Raw genomic sequence first — 18,609 nt, 5'->3', positions numbered from 1 at the left:
GCATTACCTTGACAGATGCAGAATCTCTGGCTGAATGTAGCTGGTGGGTATCTCACAGATGAAATACCATCATTCAGCTACAACCAATGGGAAGACACCACACCCTTTTTTATGCCCATCCTGTCTGCAGACCACTGCCAGACATAGCTATGAACCTCTGGTTAATTTTACCCCCAGTTCAGTTTTATGATTTTGTGTGCTTGTTACCTGACTACTTTTCCTGCTTGCTGTTTATGTACCTTGTTGGCCGATACGCATTTCACCTCTGCTTGTTTTCTGATTCTTTCCTGGCCGTCCCATTCTGTTCCTGTTCCTCAATTAATGTTTTGACCCTGCCTGACTACTATTCTCTGTAATAGCGGTGTGACTCACATTTCCCATACATTTCAAAGTAAAACTTTGACCGCCTGATGGCATTGAGCTCTGCTGCCAGCATAGTAAGGAGGTGTGTGGTAGTCCTTGTGCGCAGTTGCAAGGAAGGGTGGCCTGACCACACAGGGTTTGCGCCAAGGTAGAGGACCCACACGAGGTTGAAGAGGCAGAAGCAGTGTATTAACTTCTACATACAGAACAAGGATTGAAACAACTCGTGGGGACGGCAAGACTTGTACAGCAGACCCTTCTCCATCTCTCACCATAGTTTGCCAGTGCCCAGTCAGTGACATGTAATGACCCTGTCTATGCTTACTGGTCCAAGTATCTGTGTTGAAATGCACCCTGTCGCACACAGATTTTCTCAAGGAAGTGGTGATGTTGTGTGCGACATGCTGGTGTAGCGCGGGCATGCTTTTCTTGGAGAAGCAGTGGTGATTGGGCATCTGGTACTGGGGCACAGCGACAGACATAAGGTCTGTAAAATCCTGTGTGTCCACTACGCGTAAAGGCAGCATTTCGGTAGCCAACAGCTTACAGAGGGATAGAGTCAACCACTTAGCGTTGTCATGGGTCGCAGTAAGTGGCCTTTTATTTGACCACATCTGAGGGACAGAGATCTGGCTGCTGTCTGTAGACGGTGTTGAGTAGGGTGTCCCTGGAAAAATGCAGGTTTGTGAGAAAAGTGCAGGCGGAGACATGATGTTGCCTTCATCTTGCCTTCAGATCTGTTCATCTTGTATCATTTTTAAAAAACACAGCAAGCAAGGGTTACTCCAAGCGGAGTCTACCTTTTTTCCCCAAATTGGGCACACAGACACCCCATCAGTGGCAGGACTTGTGCCCTAGTTGCAAACAGGATGTTTTGATTTGCATCAAGCACATTCCAAATCCACAAGCATTTACTCTCCCCAGGATGACACAGGGGTAGTAAATTCCTTCTGGATCCATGACTTGTTCATTTTGATGAACGTCAGTCTGTCCACATTGTCACTGGACAGACGCGTGCGCTTATCTGTCAGCACACACCCAGCAGCACTGAAGACACGTTCAGAGACAACGCTGGCAGCTGGACACGACAAAATCTTCAAGGCGTAACTGGAGAGCTCTTGACATTTTTCTAGATTTGAAGCACAAAAGGAGCAAGGCTCCATTTGCAAAGTCATTGCATCGATGTTCATTTGGAGATACTCCTGTATCATCCTCTCCATCCGTTGACTATGTGACACACTTGATGTCTCTGGTGGCCTTGCAAAGGAGGGTCTAAAAAAATTATGAAAAGATTCCATAAAATTGCTGTTACCAGCACCAGATACGGTCCTACTGGTACGGGTAGACTGTTGAAGATGACGAGGCCGTCCCATGTTTGTCAAGTTACAACTGGGAGAATCACTCCCTTCACCTGCACGGTTGTTTGGTGGAAAAGCCGAGCTAAGATCGAGTAACAGCTTCTGCTGATACTCCTGCATACGTGCGTCCCTTTCTATGGGTGGAATTATGTCGCAAAATTTGGACTTGTCCCGGGGATCTAATAGTGTGGCAAGCCAGTAGTCATCATCACTTCTAATTTTGACAATACGAGGGTCATGTTGGAGGTAGTGCAACAAGAAGGCACTCATGTGTCTTGCGCAGCCATGCGGACCAAGTCCACGCTGTGTTTGTGGCATAGAGGTGCTAACCGTTCTTTCTTCCTCTGTCATCTCCCCCCAACCTCTTTCAACTTAAATTTGACCAAGGTCCCCCTCATCTGCTGAGTCTTCCATGTCCATGGACAGTTCGTCCTCCATATCTTCATGTCCTCCTGCACCTTCCTCAACATCTCGCCTGCTACCATGCGCCCTTGTTGATCCCTGTCCCCCATGGTCCCATGCCTGCCGCGTTGGTGATGATGAACGTCTGGACCTTGGTGATGTTGTTGTGTCTTGCGCATATGAATCCTCCTGTAGTTCCTCCCCTTCCTGTTGTCCCACCCCCTGACTCCGAATAGTGTTTAGCGTGTGCTCCAGCATGTAAATGACTGTAATCGTCATGCTGATAATGGCATTGTCAGCGCTAAACATATTCGTCGCCATGTCGAAACTGTGCAGAAGGGTGCATAGGTCCTTGATCTGAGATCACTCCATCAGGGTGATCTGCCCCACCTCTGCATCTCGTTGGCCCAGGCTATACGTCATGACGTATTGCACCAGGGCTCTGCGGTGCTGCCACAGTCGCTGTAACATGTGGAGAGTTGAATTCCAGCGTGTCGCCACATCGCATTTCAGGCGATGAACCGGCAGGCCGAAAGACTTCTGGAGCGATGCAAGTCGCTCAGCTGCGGCGGTTGAACGGCGGAAGTGAGCACTGCAGACAGTTTCCGTGCCCTGGTCAGAAGGCCATCTAGGCCGGGATAGTGTGTTAAAAATTGCTGGACAACAAGGTTCAACACGTGAGCCATACAAGGCACGTGTGTCACCTTGCCCAGGCGAAGGGCCGCACCCAGGTTTGCAGCATTGTCGCACACGGCCTTACCAGGCTGCAGGTTGAGTGGAGACAACCATTTATTAAACTCGGACCGCAGAGCTGACCACAACTCCTCAGCTGTGTGACTCTTATTCCCAAGACATGTCAAGCTAAAGACCGCCTGATGCCGTTGCGCTCTGCTGCCAGCATAGTAATGAGGGGTGCGTCATTCCTTCTGCGCAGTGAGAACGCTGGTGGCCTGACCAGGCAGGCTTGGGGCGGAGGTGGAGGACCCAGATGAGGTGGAGGATGCAGAAGCAGTGGCGGAACTTGGACAGACAGAGGATTGACACACAAGTCGTGGGGACGGCAAGACTTGTGCAGCAGACCCTTCACCATCTATCACCATAGTTACCCAGTGCCCAGTCAGCGACATGTAACGTCCCTGTCCATGCTTACTGGTCCAAGTATCGGTGGTGAAATTCACCCGTTCACACACAGAGTTTCTCAAGGAAGCGGTGATATTGTGTGCGACATGCTGGTGTAGCGCGGGCACACCTTTCTTAGAGAAGTAGTGGCGACTAGGCATCTGGTACTGGGGCACAGCGACAGATATAAGGTCTCTAAAATCCTGTGTGTCCACTAGGCGGAAAGGCAGCATTTCTGTAGCCAACAGCTTACAGAGGGATAGAGTCAACCTCTTCGCTTTGTCATGGGTCGAAGGAAGTGGCCTTTTATTTGACCACATCTGAGGGACAGAGATCTGGCTGCTGTGTGTAGACGGTGTTGAGTAGGGTGTCCCTGGAAAAATGCAGCTTTGGGAGGAAAGTGCAGGCGGAGACATGATGTTGCCTTCATCCAAAGTTGGTGCTATCGATGTCTGAGAGAGCTGTACACACTCACTTGTTTCCCCTTCCAAACCAACTGACGACCTACCAAGCAAACTGCCTGTTGCGGTTACAGTGGTGGAAGTTGTGGGTGGAAATACAGGTGTGACAGCTGTCCCCACAGTCCTAGAAGATGACGAGCGCGCGGATGCCCTGGAAGGGGCAGGCGGTGGATGGTTGGCTCCACTAGGCCGCATTGCAGCACGGTGAGCTTCCCACCAGGCCATATGATATTTATTCATGTGACGATTCATGGAAGAAGTTGTCAAACTGCTGAGGTTTTGACCTCTACTAAGATAACCATGGCAAATGTTACAGATCACATAATTTGGCCGATCTTTTTTTATGTCAAAAAAGGACCAGGCTAGGCAAGGCTTAGAGGCCATGCGACCTGTTGATCCACCCCGAATAATGCTCAGAGGCAGAGTGGTGGCTGAGGATGCAGTTGTAGACGTGCTACCAGTGCTCCGACTGTGTCCAGGAAGGCGCCAGGTTACTTCGACGTCAGTTGCATCCTCCTCCACCGCCTCTATTGACCTCCTCGAGTGTCTGACTGTGGGTTGACAGTAGGTGGGATCTAGAACTTCATCATCAATTGTTGTGTTTGCACTCCCCTCCCCCTCAGACCGAGTTTCTTCTTGCCCTGACCGAATATTTAAGTTGTCATCCCAATCGGGTATCTGCGTCTCATCTTCATCAGTATGTTCCTCATTGCCTATAACCACAGTTGTTGGAAAGGCAGCATTTTGGTAGCCAACAGTTTGCATTTTATGAAAGTCAACCTCCAAGCCATGTCATGCCCTTCTAAAAGCATGTATAACACAGCGAGGGGACTCCAACCACAGTCTCCCTCGTTGCCACTCACTGGGCCACACACACCCCACTTGACTGGCATCGGTTGAGCCCCCTTTTGAAAAAGAAAAAGATGCTTTGCATGAAGCACTCTCAAAAATACGCGTGCCTTTCCCGTCCCCTGGCTGACCCCGGGGAAGAAAAGTCCTCTGAGAGCCATGACTTGTTCATCTTGGTTCTTTTAGAAACACAGCGAGGGGACTCCAACCACAGTCTCCCTCGTTGCCACTCACTGGGCCACACACACCCCACTTGACTGGCATCGGTTGAGCCCCCTTTTGAAAAAGAAAAAGATGCTTTGCATGAAGCACTCTCAAAAATACGCGTGCCTTTCCCGTCCCCTGGCTGACCCCGGGGAAGAAAAGTCCTCTGAGAGCCATGACTTGTTCATCTTGGTTCTTTTAGAAACACAGCGAGGGGACTCCAACCACAGTCTCCCTCGTTGCCACTCACTGGGCCACACACACCCCACTTGACTGGCATCGGTTGAGCCCCCTTTTGAAAAAGAAAAAGATGCTTTGCATGAAGCACTCTCAAAAATACGCGTGCCTTTCCCGTCCCCTGGCTGACCCCGGGGAAGAAAAGTCCTCTGAGAGCCATGACTTGTTCATCTTGGTTCTTTTAGAAACACAGCGAGGGGACTCCAACCACAGTCTCCCTCGTTGCCACTCACTGGGCCACACACACCCCACTTGACTGGCATCGGTTGAGCCCCCTTTTGAAAAAGAAAAAGATGCTTTGCATGAAGCACTCTCAAAAATACGCGTGCCTTTCCCGTCCCCTGGCTGACCCCGGGGAAGAAAAGTCCTCTGAGAGCCATGACTTGTTCATCTTGGTTCTTTTAGAAACACAGCGAGGGGACTCCAACCACAGTCTCCCTCGTTGCCACTCACTGGGCCACACACACCCCACTTGACTGGCATCGGTTGAGCCCCCTTTTGAAAAAGAAAAAGATGCTTTGCATGAAGCACTCTCAAAAATACGCGTGCCTTTCCCGTCCCCTGGCTGACCCCGGGGAAGAAAAGTCCTCTGAGAGCCATGACTTGTTCATCTTGGTTCTTTTAGAAACACAGCGAGGGGACTCCAACCACAGTCTCCCTCGTTGCCACTCACTGGGCCACACACACCCCACTTGACTGGCATCGGTTGAGCCCCCTTTTGAAAAAGAAAAAGATGCTTTGCATGAAGCACTCTCAAAAATACGCGTGCCTTTCCCGTCCCCTGGCTGACCCCGGGGAAGAAAAGTCCTCTGAGAGCCATGACTTGTTCATCTTGGTTCTTTTAGAAACACAGCGAGGGGACTCCAACCACAGTCTCCCTCGTTGCCACTCACTGGGCCACACACACCCCACTTGACTGGCATCGGTTGAGCCCCCTTTTGAAAAAGAAAAAGATGCTTTGCATGAAGCACTCTCAAAAATACGCGTGCCTTTCCCGTCCCCTGGCTGACCCCGGGGAAGAAAAGTCCTCTGAGAGCCATGACTTGTTCATCTTGGTTCTTTTAGAAACACAGCAAGGGGACTCCAACCACAGTCTCCCTCGTTGCCACTCACTGGGCCACACACACCCCACTTGACTGGCATCGGTTGAGCCCCCTTTTGAAAAAGAAAAAGATGCTTTGCATGAAGCACTCTCAAAAATACGCGTGCCTTTCCCGTCCCCTGGCTGACCCAGGGGAAGAAAAGTCCTCTGAGAGCCATGTCCACATTGTCAGTGGACAGACACGTGTGCTTATCTGCCAGCAGACCCACAGCAGCACTGAAGACAGGTTCCGAGAGAACGCTGGCTGCAGGACACGACAAGATCCCCAAGACGTACGTGGCGAGCTCAGGCAATTTATCAAGATTGGAAGCCAAGAATGAGCAGGGCTCAAGTTGCACAATAATGGAATCGATGTTTCCTTGCATATACTCATATATCTGTGTGTCCTCCTCTTTTTCCTTGTCCAGCTCTTTTGTTTTCGCATGAGTATATGTCCTTGTCACTTTCCCATGTGTTGTGAGTTGTTTGTGACCTTTTGGACACCTTTGAGGGTGTTTTCTAGGTGTTTTTCTGTGTTTGTGATTGCCTGCCATTGTTTCCTATGCAGTTCGAGTTCGGTTCGTCGAACGTTCGACGAACCGAACTCGAACGGGAGGTCCGTTCGGCGAACCAACCTCGAGCCGAACCGCGACCGGTTCGCTCATCTCTACTTTTGACCTCCTAAAATGTGGAGTGTTTGTAAAGAAATGTGTACAATTCCTACAATTTCTATCAGATATTTTTGTTCAAACCTTCAAATTAAACGTTACAATCTGCACTTGAATTCTGTTGTAGCGGTTTCATTTCAAATCCAATGTGGTGGCATGCAGAGCCCAACTCGCGAAAATTGTGTCACTGTCCAAATATTTCTGGACCTAACTGTACATGTGTGGTCAATATAAAGGACTGGCACATGACTTATTCCTTCCAAAGACAATACTAAGGACCAGGGGGTATTTACTGTGAATGGAAGAAAAAAGAGATTCCGGTAGCTAAATAGGAAAGGGTTCTTTACAGTTAGAGCAGTCAGACTGTGGAATGCCCTAACACAAGAGGTAATAATGGCAGACAGTATAGCAACCTTTAAAAAATGGCTGGATGATTTCCTCAGTACACACAACATTGTCGATTATTGATTTAGTAACAAAATATATAATTGGTGGAGGAAGGTTGAACTGGACGGACCGAGGTCTTTTTTCAAGGTATGTAACTATGTAATAAGTGTGAATGATATATCTTACCATTGTGAGATTTGAAACTTTCTAGAAGAGCAATTACTTCATCTTGAATTCTGGTTTCCACACTTTTCTTCCCCATTCCAAAGTCTCGAAGTGTTGATAGTGTGAACCTCCTCATAGATTTCCATGATTCTCCATTATTAAATATTATACCTGAATATATGAGAAAGGAAACATTAAAGAAGGACTCCAATTAATATTATTTTTTCATTAATTGTATGTGTGACGCCCTGGCCGGGCCAGGTAGTCACATGTAGGCCCCTGCAGAACACCGTTCCCTCACTAGGTAACAGCAGCCGAACACAAAACCCTAGTCACCCCCCCTTAGGGAAAGATAGACACACCAGTGGGCGTGACCAGGTGGTTGGTGCACGCCCACCCAGGGGTCTAGGCAGCCCAGGGTGGGAAAGTGAGCAGTCGAGTTGAGTCTAGTCTAGACAGTCTGTGGAGTTCAAGTTGGAGAGGTGTGTGGGCTGGAGATGTGTGCAGCTCCAGCAGAGGAGAGCGAATCCAAATTGAATGGTACCAGGGTAGGAGTCTTGGTAACTCTGGCTAGGAGTCAGACGGTGGTCTCCATCTGCAGGAGCCGGGAAGACGGCTTGGTGGAACCGAGGTGGACAGGGTTGTAGCCCGCCGGTACCGACCCAGGGAACCGACTCGGGAACCGGAGCACACAGGGGGGGTACTCGGACCCTGAAGCCAGGCCAGTAGTGACTGGAACTGGTTAATTAACTGATTGAGGCCAGGACTAGAGGTCCTGTCCCAGCCAAAGTCCCTCATAGAAGACAACAGCCCACCGATTCGGGATAGAAGGTCACCGCCAGGCCCATAGATCCCACGGGCCAGCATCTGCGGGCACGGCTCCTTAGGCCACATCCAGCCGGGAGCGGACTCCTGAAGTTTCACACAAAGGCAGTCCACCTTACTAAAACAGTGCAGGAGAAAGACAGAAACCACCAGCCGGGTGGGGGACCAGAGTGCAGCTGCCTGCGGGCACTGACCACCATCACCTTGGTTTACCAGAGACTTGTGTGTTTTCTTAACAGTGAGTACACCAGCACCCTTTGCGGTTGCCCTTCTCCCTGCACCAGAGCCACCGAGTCCCGGGGCCACTATCCCTGCCCACGGAGGGGTTAACAACTTGCTGCACAACATCTCCCCCGGGTGCCTCGTAATAGCAGCGGTGGTGTCCAACCTCACCACACACCGTAGGTGGCGTCACAAACTTAATACGGATTGGCCCGTACATATACGTCCCCAAATCCTTCCCCATTCATTTGGAGTTTACGCAGGACCCCCGGGTCCGGAGACCCTCGAGCCACCCACAAAAAGTGCAGATCCGAGCAGCAGCAGGCTGCTGGCACGAGGGCGGCACATATGTATACATACATGTAATGTAGTGTGAGTGTATTAAAATACCCACCTACCACCTGTTTCTCAGGGATCCAGAGCCATTCGGCATGTGTCCACCTCTACCAAATGAAACAAACAAAATGTGTAGGACCTCAGTAAGTTGATTTATTTGTGTCAAACAAACAAACAAAGTAAATAAACAGTAAAAATACATAGGACCTCAGTCAGTCGGAAAATTACCAGAAATTGCGATTATATCAGTGGAAATTGCGCAGCTATTTCATCTACGATGGCATTGAATGGTGCTTCATTGTGTATCTTTTTCCACCAATATTCAGCCAAATGACCGGCAATAAATTTGGCGATGTACCTTTCATTTTTCGCAATATTTTGGTTTTAATGTGACCCCAGTGGCACTCGATCCTTTGCGTGTTTGCGCCCATGATAGGGTCAATGAAATTTTGTTGATGATTCACCGTTTCGTGCATGTAATTGAAACCTTGCCATGTGGAAATGTTCTGATAATGGCCCATTCGTCTGATCTGATCAATATGCCGGGTTCTATATAGCGTTGAATTATCGGTCGCAACGTTTGTTCGTTCCGACAAAGCACGTGGAACATGAGTAAGTCTCGTTTCCCATCCCTTTTTTTTAAACACCATTCCAAAAATCCACGGACCAACGACCTCGTTATGTCGCGCTGGCGGCACGCGACTGGCTGGGGTAATTTTCCAACTGACTGAGGTCCTATGCATTTTTACTGTTTATTTACTTTGTTTGTTTCATTTTATAGAGGTGGACACATTTTGTAAAGGTGGACACATGCTACACTAATATCGAGCCATTCTGTTCCTCTTCTCAGTGACGTCACCACTCTTCAGAGTCTCACTCTATGTGTGAGTCCAAAGTCATTTTTACATTGTAAGTCTATGGTGCCTTATTATGACGTTCCATAGACTTACATAGAAAAAGCCACTTCTGGGTCATACAAAGATCACAGAGTGACTTGGAGAGTCTGCAAAGGGGTGATGTCACTATGAAGAGGAGCAGAACAGCGTTGGATCCCGGAGAAAGCAGTGGTAGGTGAGTACACGCACATTTAACACTAGAAGTTCCCGAGAGGGGTCATTTGACATTTTTACCATTGGAACCCTATGGAGCTCGAATTTCCTGGGACTTCTAGTGTTAATGAAATTAATTAATGCGAGTGCTTCTTTAAACTTTGGTAAACATTAGTTAATTGATTACACTGAATAGAAAATAGTACTGTCATCTAAACAATCTAACAAGTGCATTCTTTAGCAATCAAAGAAGCTGAATTCTGTGACTTAAAAATTGGAATTATAAATAATACCAATGAATAACGATATGCGTGTAAATTGACCCCAAATCGGTCTCACATAATAATTAGAGATGAGCGGACTTATCCACGAAGGATTGAGTTTTAGTCAAGTTTTCAGAAATTTGTTGTTTCGGGTGAATTCGAACATTTTGAGATTCGATTTACGGTTTGCAAAATTAAAATTTATACATCTTCATTTCTCACACTTCTGAAGCATTACAGAGCGGCTAACATTATTTAGTGTTGCTGTGCGGCCTCACCTTAGTGCCCTGCAGCTATATCTAGCAGATTATTGTACCTGGGATATCAAAAATCAGCAGTTCCCATCACAACGCAATTTATACATCAGTCGTTTTCATCTCCAGAGTCACTGGTTAAGTCTCTCTTTTCTGTAAGCTCTAATGATCAACAGGGACCTTTCTCTCTCCTGTAGAGTTTCAGCTCTTCTGGTCAGTGAGGCCCTCTCTCTCCTGTAGAGTGTAAGCTCTTCTGGTCAGTGGGGCCTTCTCTCTCCTGTAGAATTTAAGCTGTTATGGTCAGTGGGGCCCTCTCTCTCTCCTGTAGAGTGTAAGCTCTTATGGTCATTAGGGACCTCTCTCTATTGCAGAGTGTAAGCTCTTATGGTCAGCAGGGCCCTCTCTCCTGTAGAGTGTAAGCTCTTATGATCAGTGGAGCACTCTCTCTCTCTCTTTCACCTGTAGAGTTTAAACTCTTCTGGTCAGCGGTGCTCTCTCTCTGCTGTAGAGTATAAGCTCTTATGGTCAGCGGGACCCTGTCTCTCCTGTAGAGTGTAAGCTCAGATGGTCAGCTCTCTCTTTCATCTGCAGAGTTTAAGCTCTTCTGGTCAGCGGGGTCCACTCTCTCTCTCTCCTGTAGAGTGTAAGCTTTTATTATCAGCGGGATCTTCTCTCTATTTCCTGTAGAGTTTAAGCTCTTTTGGTCAGCAGTGTCCTATCTCTCTCTCTCTCTCTCACCTGTAGAGTGTAAGCTCTAATGGTCAACGGGATCCTCTCTCTCCTGTAGTATGTAAGCTCAAATGGTCAGTGGAGTCCTCTCTCTTTCGTTCACCTGTAGAGTGTAAGCTCTTATAGTCAGCGGGGTTCTCTCTCTCTCTCCTGTATAGTGTAAGCTCTTACGATCAATGGTATTTTCTCTTTCTCTTTTACCTGTAGAGTTTAAGCTCTTATGGTCAGCGGGGTACTTTCTCTCTCTCCTATAGTGTGTAAGCTCTTAAAATCAGCGGTGTTCTCTCTCTCTCTCTCGCTTTTACCTGTAGAGTGTAAGCTGTTATGGTCAGGGAGGTCCTCTCTCTCCTCTAGGGTGTAAGCTCTTATGGTCAGTGAGGTCCGCTCTCCTGCAGAGTGTAAGCTCTTATGGTCAGGGAGGTCCTCTCTCTCCTGTAGAGTGTAAGCTCTTATGGTCAGTGAGGTCCGCTCTCCTGCAGAGTGTAAGCTCTTATGGTCAGGGAGGTCCTCTCTCTCCTGTAGAGTGTAAGCTCTTATAGTCTGCAGGGTCCTCTCTCTATCTTCTCTAGAGTGTTATTATTATTATTATTTAATATTATAACGCCATTTATTCCATGGCGCTTTACATGTGAAAGGGGTATACATAATAGGGACAAGTACAATAATCATAAACAATACAAGGCACATACTGGTACAGGAGGATAGAGGTCCCTGCCCGTGAGGGCTCACAGTCTACAAGATATAGGTGAGGATACAGTAGGTTAGAGCTGGTTGTGCGGCCCTATATCAGACTGAGGGTTACAGCAGGTTGTAGGCTGGTCGGAAGAGGTGGGTCTTCAGGTTCCTTTTGAAGCTTGTGTCAAGGTAGGCGAGAATCTGAAATGTTGTGGCAGAGCATTCCAGAGTATGGGGGAGGCACGGGAGAATGTGATGTGATGTGATGGTGGGAAGAGGAGATGAGATGGGAGCAGAGAAGGAGATCTTGTGAGGATCGAAGGTTACGTGCAGGTAAGTACCGGGAGACTAGGTCACAGATGTAGGGAGGAGACAGGTTGTGGATAGCTTTATATGTCATGGTTAGTGTTTTGAACTGGAATCATTGGGCAATGGGAAGCCAGTGAAGGTATTGGCAGAGAGGAGAGGTCGGGGAGTAGTGGGGGGGACAGGTGGATTAGCCGGGCAGCATAGTTTAGAATAGATTGTAGGGGTGCGAGACTGTTAGAAGGGAGGCCACAGAGAAGGAGGTTGCAATAATCTATATCAAAAACGAAGAAACTTCAGCTCTCCCCTCTTCACTCCCAAATCTTACCTCCGGTGCACGGAAACACCCTGACCTGGGTGGGAACACATGAAGAAAGGAAGAAATTCCAGCAACTTCAGGAGAAAGTAGAATTTTCTTAAAAAACAGTTTCTTTATTGGTAATAAAAATATTAATATTCCATCCAAGCAAGACAAAAATAGAGAGGCAAGACAGAGGAGCTGTTTCCTACGCGTTTCAACCTGAATAGGTCTTAATCATGGAATGCGCAGAGGAAATCTCTAAGACAGTATTTAAAGTCTGTGCACAACAAGAACAGGTTGAATTAATTGGATTTGTTACCACCCAGCCCATTTAGTGTGGAGAGCACAGAGAAAAGAAAAAAAAAAAAAGTGAAAGAATAGAAACTGAGACACTGCACCAAAAAGTCAGCACAACAACAGAAAATAAAGGAAAAAACACCAAAAAATATATATACATAAACTGATTAAAAACAGAAGCAACCAGAGAGATCACATGATAAGAAATATATATATGCCCGGTATAATCTGTAGTGAAGGGGCTCTTTAAAGACAAGAAAGATTTTTTTCTCCTGACAGGGACAAAAGAAGGACGGGAAAAAAAAAAAAAAAAAAAACACATTTATTAATGTCCAAATTGCTATATAGTGAAAATTTCAATTCAAATGCTAAAGGAATAACCTTAAACCATCAAATATCCAATAATTACTACAGTATAATATGATATAGTTATTGGTACTGAAAAGGTATGTCCTATAAAGAACAAATAATTCTGGAATTCAAGTATACTGCATAACAAGATCTCTCCTCATATTCAGACCATGCGGCATTCTCGTGCCCAATTTGAAGATCCAGAAAGATTCTCTATTAAGAATCTTTCTTCTAAGATCCCCACCCCTTTTAGGTCTGGAAACTTTTTCAATGCCTGTGAAAACAAGATTGTCCAGACATCTATTGTGAACAGAGGCAAAGTGTCTGGAAACAGCAGACACATTTACCGCAGATGTATTTAATGTGTCTGACATGTGTCTGCGTATTCTTTGTTTGAGGGGACAACTCGTGCAGCCAACATATTGAACGTGACAGGAAATACACTCAATCAAATAAACCACATTTGGGGTATTGCAGTTTATAAAGCTGTTAATGTTATAAGAAAGTCCTGTATAATTAGATGTAAATGATTTGCATTTTTTTGCATGTTTGCACGAGATGCAAAAATTGTGCCCACAGCCAAAAAAACCCGTGCAGGATAACCAATTTTTAGAGATGGCATTGTCCTTGCTGCTTACAACCAAACTGGGGGATAGAATATTGGCAAGATTAGGGGCTCTTCTGGCCACAAAATTAATTTTATTTTTAGTGAAAATCCGATTTAATAAATCATCACTAAGTAAAATAGGCAGATGTTTTTGTACTATTTTTACTATATCATGGAATTGGGGAGAAAAATTCGTTGTAAACGTCACACCATTATTCCTACTAAAATTGTTCTTATTTTTGTTGTTATCTCTAAATAAATCCGATCTATCTATTTCATTAACTATATTTTTTGCCCGATCTAGACACCATTTCGGGTAGCCCCTGTGTTTGAGCTTGGTAACAGCACAGTCCATTTCCACTTGTAGAGCCTCTGGACAGGAACAGTTGCGCTTTAACCTGATAAGTTCACCAAGCGGAATATTTTTAATGACATGCGGAGAATGACATGAACTGGCCATTAAAATGGAGTTGGAGTCCGTGTCCTTATGGTAAGGAAGGATCTCCACTACACTGCCCTTCCCTATCAAAGTGACATCTAGATAATTAATGCTGGTGGAATTTGTTTGAAATGTGAATTTAAGATTAAAAGAATTTTGGTTGAGATGGTTAATGAAAGAATGTGCAGTGACCTCATCCCCTCTCCATATAATTAATACATCATCTATGTAACGTGTGTAAAAAACTATATGATCTGAAAATTCATTATCTTCATTGAAAATGTAAAATTCCTCAAAAATGGCTACAACAATATTAGCAAGGGAGGGAGAGAATTTCCCTCCCATGCTAACGCCACATTTCTGCAGAAAAAACTTTTCATCAAAAGAAAAATAATTGTGCGTTAATAAAAAGTTGATTGCAGTAATGATGAAATTTTGTATGTGAATGGGATATGAACTGTGTTTTCTGAGAAACAACTGCAAACAATCAGAAGCTACATGATGTGGAATGGAAGGATAAAGACTGACAATATCACATGTCAGCCACATGTAGTTGCCCTGCCAGGATATAGAATTCAAATTATTGATAAGGGATTTAGTGTCTCTGAGAAAACCTGGCAATTCTCTAACTAAAGGCTGCAAAAAATGATCCAACCAAGCACCAAGTTTTTCACCAAGGGAACCAATGCCGGATATAATGGGCCTAAATGGAGGGGGAAAAACACCTTTATGTAGTTTAGGGAGGGCATGGTACACAGGAATCACAGGATGATCCACTGTAAGATAATCAAAAATTTTTTGTGTAAAAATGCCCCCCTCCAAACCAGCCTGAAGCATTTTATCCATCTTTACCTTGAAGAAATTAGTTGGGTCCCCTTGTAAATGTAAATACGTATGATCATCAGACAGAATGGCATGGTTCATTTTGAAATACAAAAGAGCATCCAAAACAACAACCCCTCCCCCCTTATCGGCTTCCCTGATAATTAAACCAGTGTTAAGCTGGTGTCACACATAACGACGACGACAACGACGTCGCTGCTACGTCACCATTTTCTGTGACGTTGCAGCGACGTCCCGTCGCTGTCGCTGTGTGTGACATCCAGCAACGACCTGGCCCCTGCTGTGAGGTCGCCGGTCGTTGCTGAATGTCCAGCTTCATTTTTTGGTCGTCACTCTCCCGCTGTGACACACACATCGCTGTGTGTGACAGCGAGAGAGCGACGAAATGAAGCGATCAGGAGCCGGCACTGGCAGCTGCGGTAAGCTGTAACCAGCGTAAACATCGGGTAACCAAGGGAAGCCCTTTCCCTGGTTACCCGATGTTTACGCTGGTTACCAGCCTCCGCTCTTGCTGCCAGTGCCGGCTCCTGCACTGTGACATGTGGCTGCAGTACGCATCGGGTAATTAACCCGATGTATACTGTAGCAAGGAGAGCAAGGAGCCAGCGCTAAGCAGTGCGCGCGGCTCCCTGCTCTCTGCACTGTGACATGTAGCTGCAGCACACATCGGGTTAATTAACCCGATGTGTGCTGCAGGAGAGCAAGGAGCCAGCGCTAAGCGCGGCTCCCTGCTCTCTGAACTGTGACATGTAGCTGCAGCACACATCGGGTTAATTAACCCGATGTGTGCTGCAGGAGAGCAAGGAGCCAGCGCTAAGCGCGGCTCCCTGCTCTCTGAACATGTAGCACAGCGACCTTATGATCGCTGCTTCTGCTGTGTTTGACAGCTAAGCAGCGATCATAACAGCGACTTACAAGGTCGCTGTTACGTCACCGAAAATGGTGACGTAACAGCGACGTCGTTGTCGCTGTCGTTTAGTGTGACACCAGCTTTAGATTGTAGATCTTGTAAAGCCAAAACCTCTTGGGGGTTGAGATTGTTGTTTCTGACACCTGTGATTCTATCAAGAGCAACCAAATCCTCTTCAATGTGTTCCTGAAAAATATCTAACACAGATGGTCTGGACTGAACAGGATAAAAAGAAGGATTGCTTGTGATAAACCTGTCAGGAAGAAAATCATAATTTCTGGATTCTGATTCAAGCTGCCTCAAATCAGAAAGTTTTTTCAACTCACAAAACCTGGGAATCACATTAGAATCAAACATATCAGAACCCAGATTAAGACTGGAATCATCCTGTGGATCTTCATTATCGGTGAAATGGCACTTCAAAGTCAGATTTCTTGCCAACTTGTTAATGTCCAGCAGCGTGTTGAAGAGATTGAATTTATTCGTGGGACAGAAACTAAGTCCTTTAGATAATACTGATAAATGGTGCTGTGAGAGAATCTGGGCTGAGAGGTTCCAAACTGGACAGGTTAATATCTCCGCTTCCTGCGGTCCGGATATCTGGTATTTCCGATGTTTGCGACCTCCTCTCCTGGTGCGTTTTTTGAAGAATGGTTTTTCTTGTTTTTAAACCTTTTATCAGATGTAGCGGATGTTATAACTCCCTCCGAAGAAGAATCAGAAGAAATGTCCACTGAATAACTCGTAGTAGCTGAGGAAATACTGGTGTCACCAAAACTGACTTTCCTGTTGTAGTTTTTTTGAAAAAACCTCTTATTTTTATATTGCGATCTTAAAATCGAACTTTCGTGCTGTTGATTCCTCCAGGTATAAATTTTGTCAGTCTGGTAGTCCATGGTGTCTCTGTCAAATTTACGTTTTTTCCTTTCTGCGATTTTATCATCCAAAATATTCAGATGTTTGTCCAAGTTGTCATTAAGTGTGGTAAAATCAGAAATGTCCTTGAATTTGTCCAACAAAGTCTCTGTTTCCAAAATAGATTTTTTAACCGCTTCTAATTCCTGTTCCTCATGCTTAATAATAAGCTCCATTAACTGGATGGAACATTTAGAAAGAATGGTATTCCAATCTGATAGAAAATTTTCAGAGAATGTAGCAAACGTCGGAGACTTAATGATCCTTAGGCCACGAGGTATCATATTCTTGTCTACATATGAGCGTAATGATGTGGAATCCCACCATAACCTGGCTTCTCTGGATTTGTGTTTTTCCAAAAGTCTGTGTAGCTGAAAAAGCTCCTCATTATCTTTAACAGTAGCCTCTGTAGAAGTAGTGCCATTGCGAGGATTAAAAATGGAATTGAATTTAGTTCTCCTGTGCAAAGGTAGATCCATAAGGAGTGGAAAATGAGAAGGTTAAATAACCAAAACAGTTAGAGGTAACGTTAATAGGGGGAGCACGAAAAGGTCAAAGGCAATATCAAAAACGAAGAAACTTCAGCTCTCCCCTCTTCACTCCCAAATCTTACCTCCGGTGCACGGAAACACCCTGACCTGGGTGGGAACACATGAAGAAAGGAAGAAATTCCAGCAACTTCAGGAGAAAGTAGAATTTTCTTAAAAAACAGTTTCTTTATTGGTAATAAAAATATTAATATTCCATCCAAGCAAGACAAAAATAGAGAGGCAAGACAGAGGAGCTGTTTCCTACGCGTTTCAACCTGAATAGGTCTTAATCATGGAATGCGCAGAGGAAATCTCTAAGACAGTATTTAAAGTCTGTGCACAACAAGAACAGGTTGAATTAATTGGATTTGTTACCACCCAGCCCATTTAGTGTGGAGAGCACAGAGAAAAGAAAAAAAAAAAAGTGAAAGAATAGAAACTGAGACACTGCACCAAAAAGTCAGCACAACAACAGAAAATAAAGGAAAAAACACCAAAAAATATATATACATAAACTGATTAAAAACAGAAGCAACCAGAGAGATCACATGATAAGAAATATATATATGCCCGGTATAATCTGTAGTGAAGGGGCTCTTTAAAGACAAGAAATATTTTTTTCTCCTGACAGGGACAAAAGAAGGACGGGAAAAAAAAAAAAACACATTTATTAATGTCCAAATTGCTATATAGTGAAAATTTCAATTCAATGGTGTTTTTTCCTTTATTTTCTGTTGTTGTGCTGACTTTTTGGTGCAGTGTCTCAGTTTCTATTCTTTCACTTTTTTTTTTTTTCTTTTCTCTGTGCTCTCCACACTAAATGGGCTGGGTGGTAACAAATCCAATTAATTCAACCTGTTCTTGTTGTGCACAGACTTTAAATACTGTCTTAGAGATTTCCTCTGCGCATTCCATGATTAAGACCTATTCAGGTTGAAACGCGTAGGAAACAGCTCCTCTGTCTTGCCTCTCTATTTTTGTCTTGCTTGGATGGAATATTAATATTTTTATTACCAATAAAGAAACTGTTTTTTAAGAAAATTCTACTTTCTCCTGAAGTTGTTGCAATAATCTAGGCGCGAGATAATAAGGGCATGTACTAGAGTTTTTGCAGCTTCTTGGGAAAGGAATGTACGGATCCGGGAAATATTTTTGAATTGGAGGAGGCAGGAGGTGAAGAGGGCTTGGATGTGTGGCTTGAAAGAGAGATCAGAGTCTAGAGTTACTCCCAAGCAGCGAGCATGTGGGACTGAGGAAAGTGAGCAGCCATTGACATTGATGGATATGTCAGGTGGGGGGGTTGAGTGAGGAGGAGGAAAGATGATGAATTCTGTTTTGTCCATGTTCAGTTTTAGGAATGGAGCAGAGAAAAAGGATGTATGCTTTTATGATCAACAGGAACCTCTCTCTCCTGTAGAGTGTAAGCTTTTACAATCAGCGGTGTTCTCTCTCTCTTTTACCTG

General features: G+C 45.3%; 1 protein-coding gene across 1 annotated transcript in view; it reads right to left on the bottom strand.

Annotated features, from left to right (window-relative positions):
- Positions 1 to 18,609, bottom strand: part of LOC142245401 (cytochrome P450 2K1-like) — a 70,814-nt gene that overhangs the window by 39,433 nt on the left and 12,772 nt on the right. The window contains exon 3 of the mRNA XM_075318073.1: positions 7,316 to 7,465. Coding sequence (XP_075174188.1) covers positions 7,316 to 7,465 — 150 coding nt within the window. The remainder of the gene's footprint in view (positions 1 to 7,315; positions 7,466 to 18,609) is intronic.

The sequence above is a fragment of the Anomaloglossus baeobatrachus genome, chromosome 7 (assembly GCF_048569485.1).
Source record: "Anomaloglossus baeobatrachus isolate aAnoBae1 chromosome 7, aAnoBae1.hap1, whole genome shotgun sequence".
NCBI classification, from domain to species: Eukaryota; Metazoa; Chordata; class Amphibia; order Anura; family Aromobatidae; genus Anomaloglossus; species Anomaloglossus baeobatrachus.
Note: the sequence above shows the minus strand (reverse complement) of the source record. Positions and strands in the feature narration are given on the sequence as shown.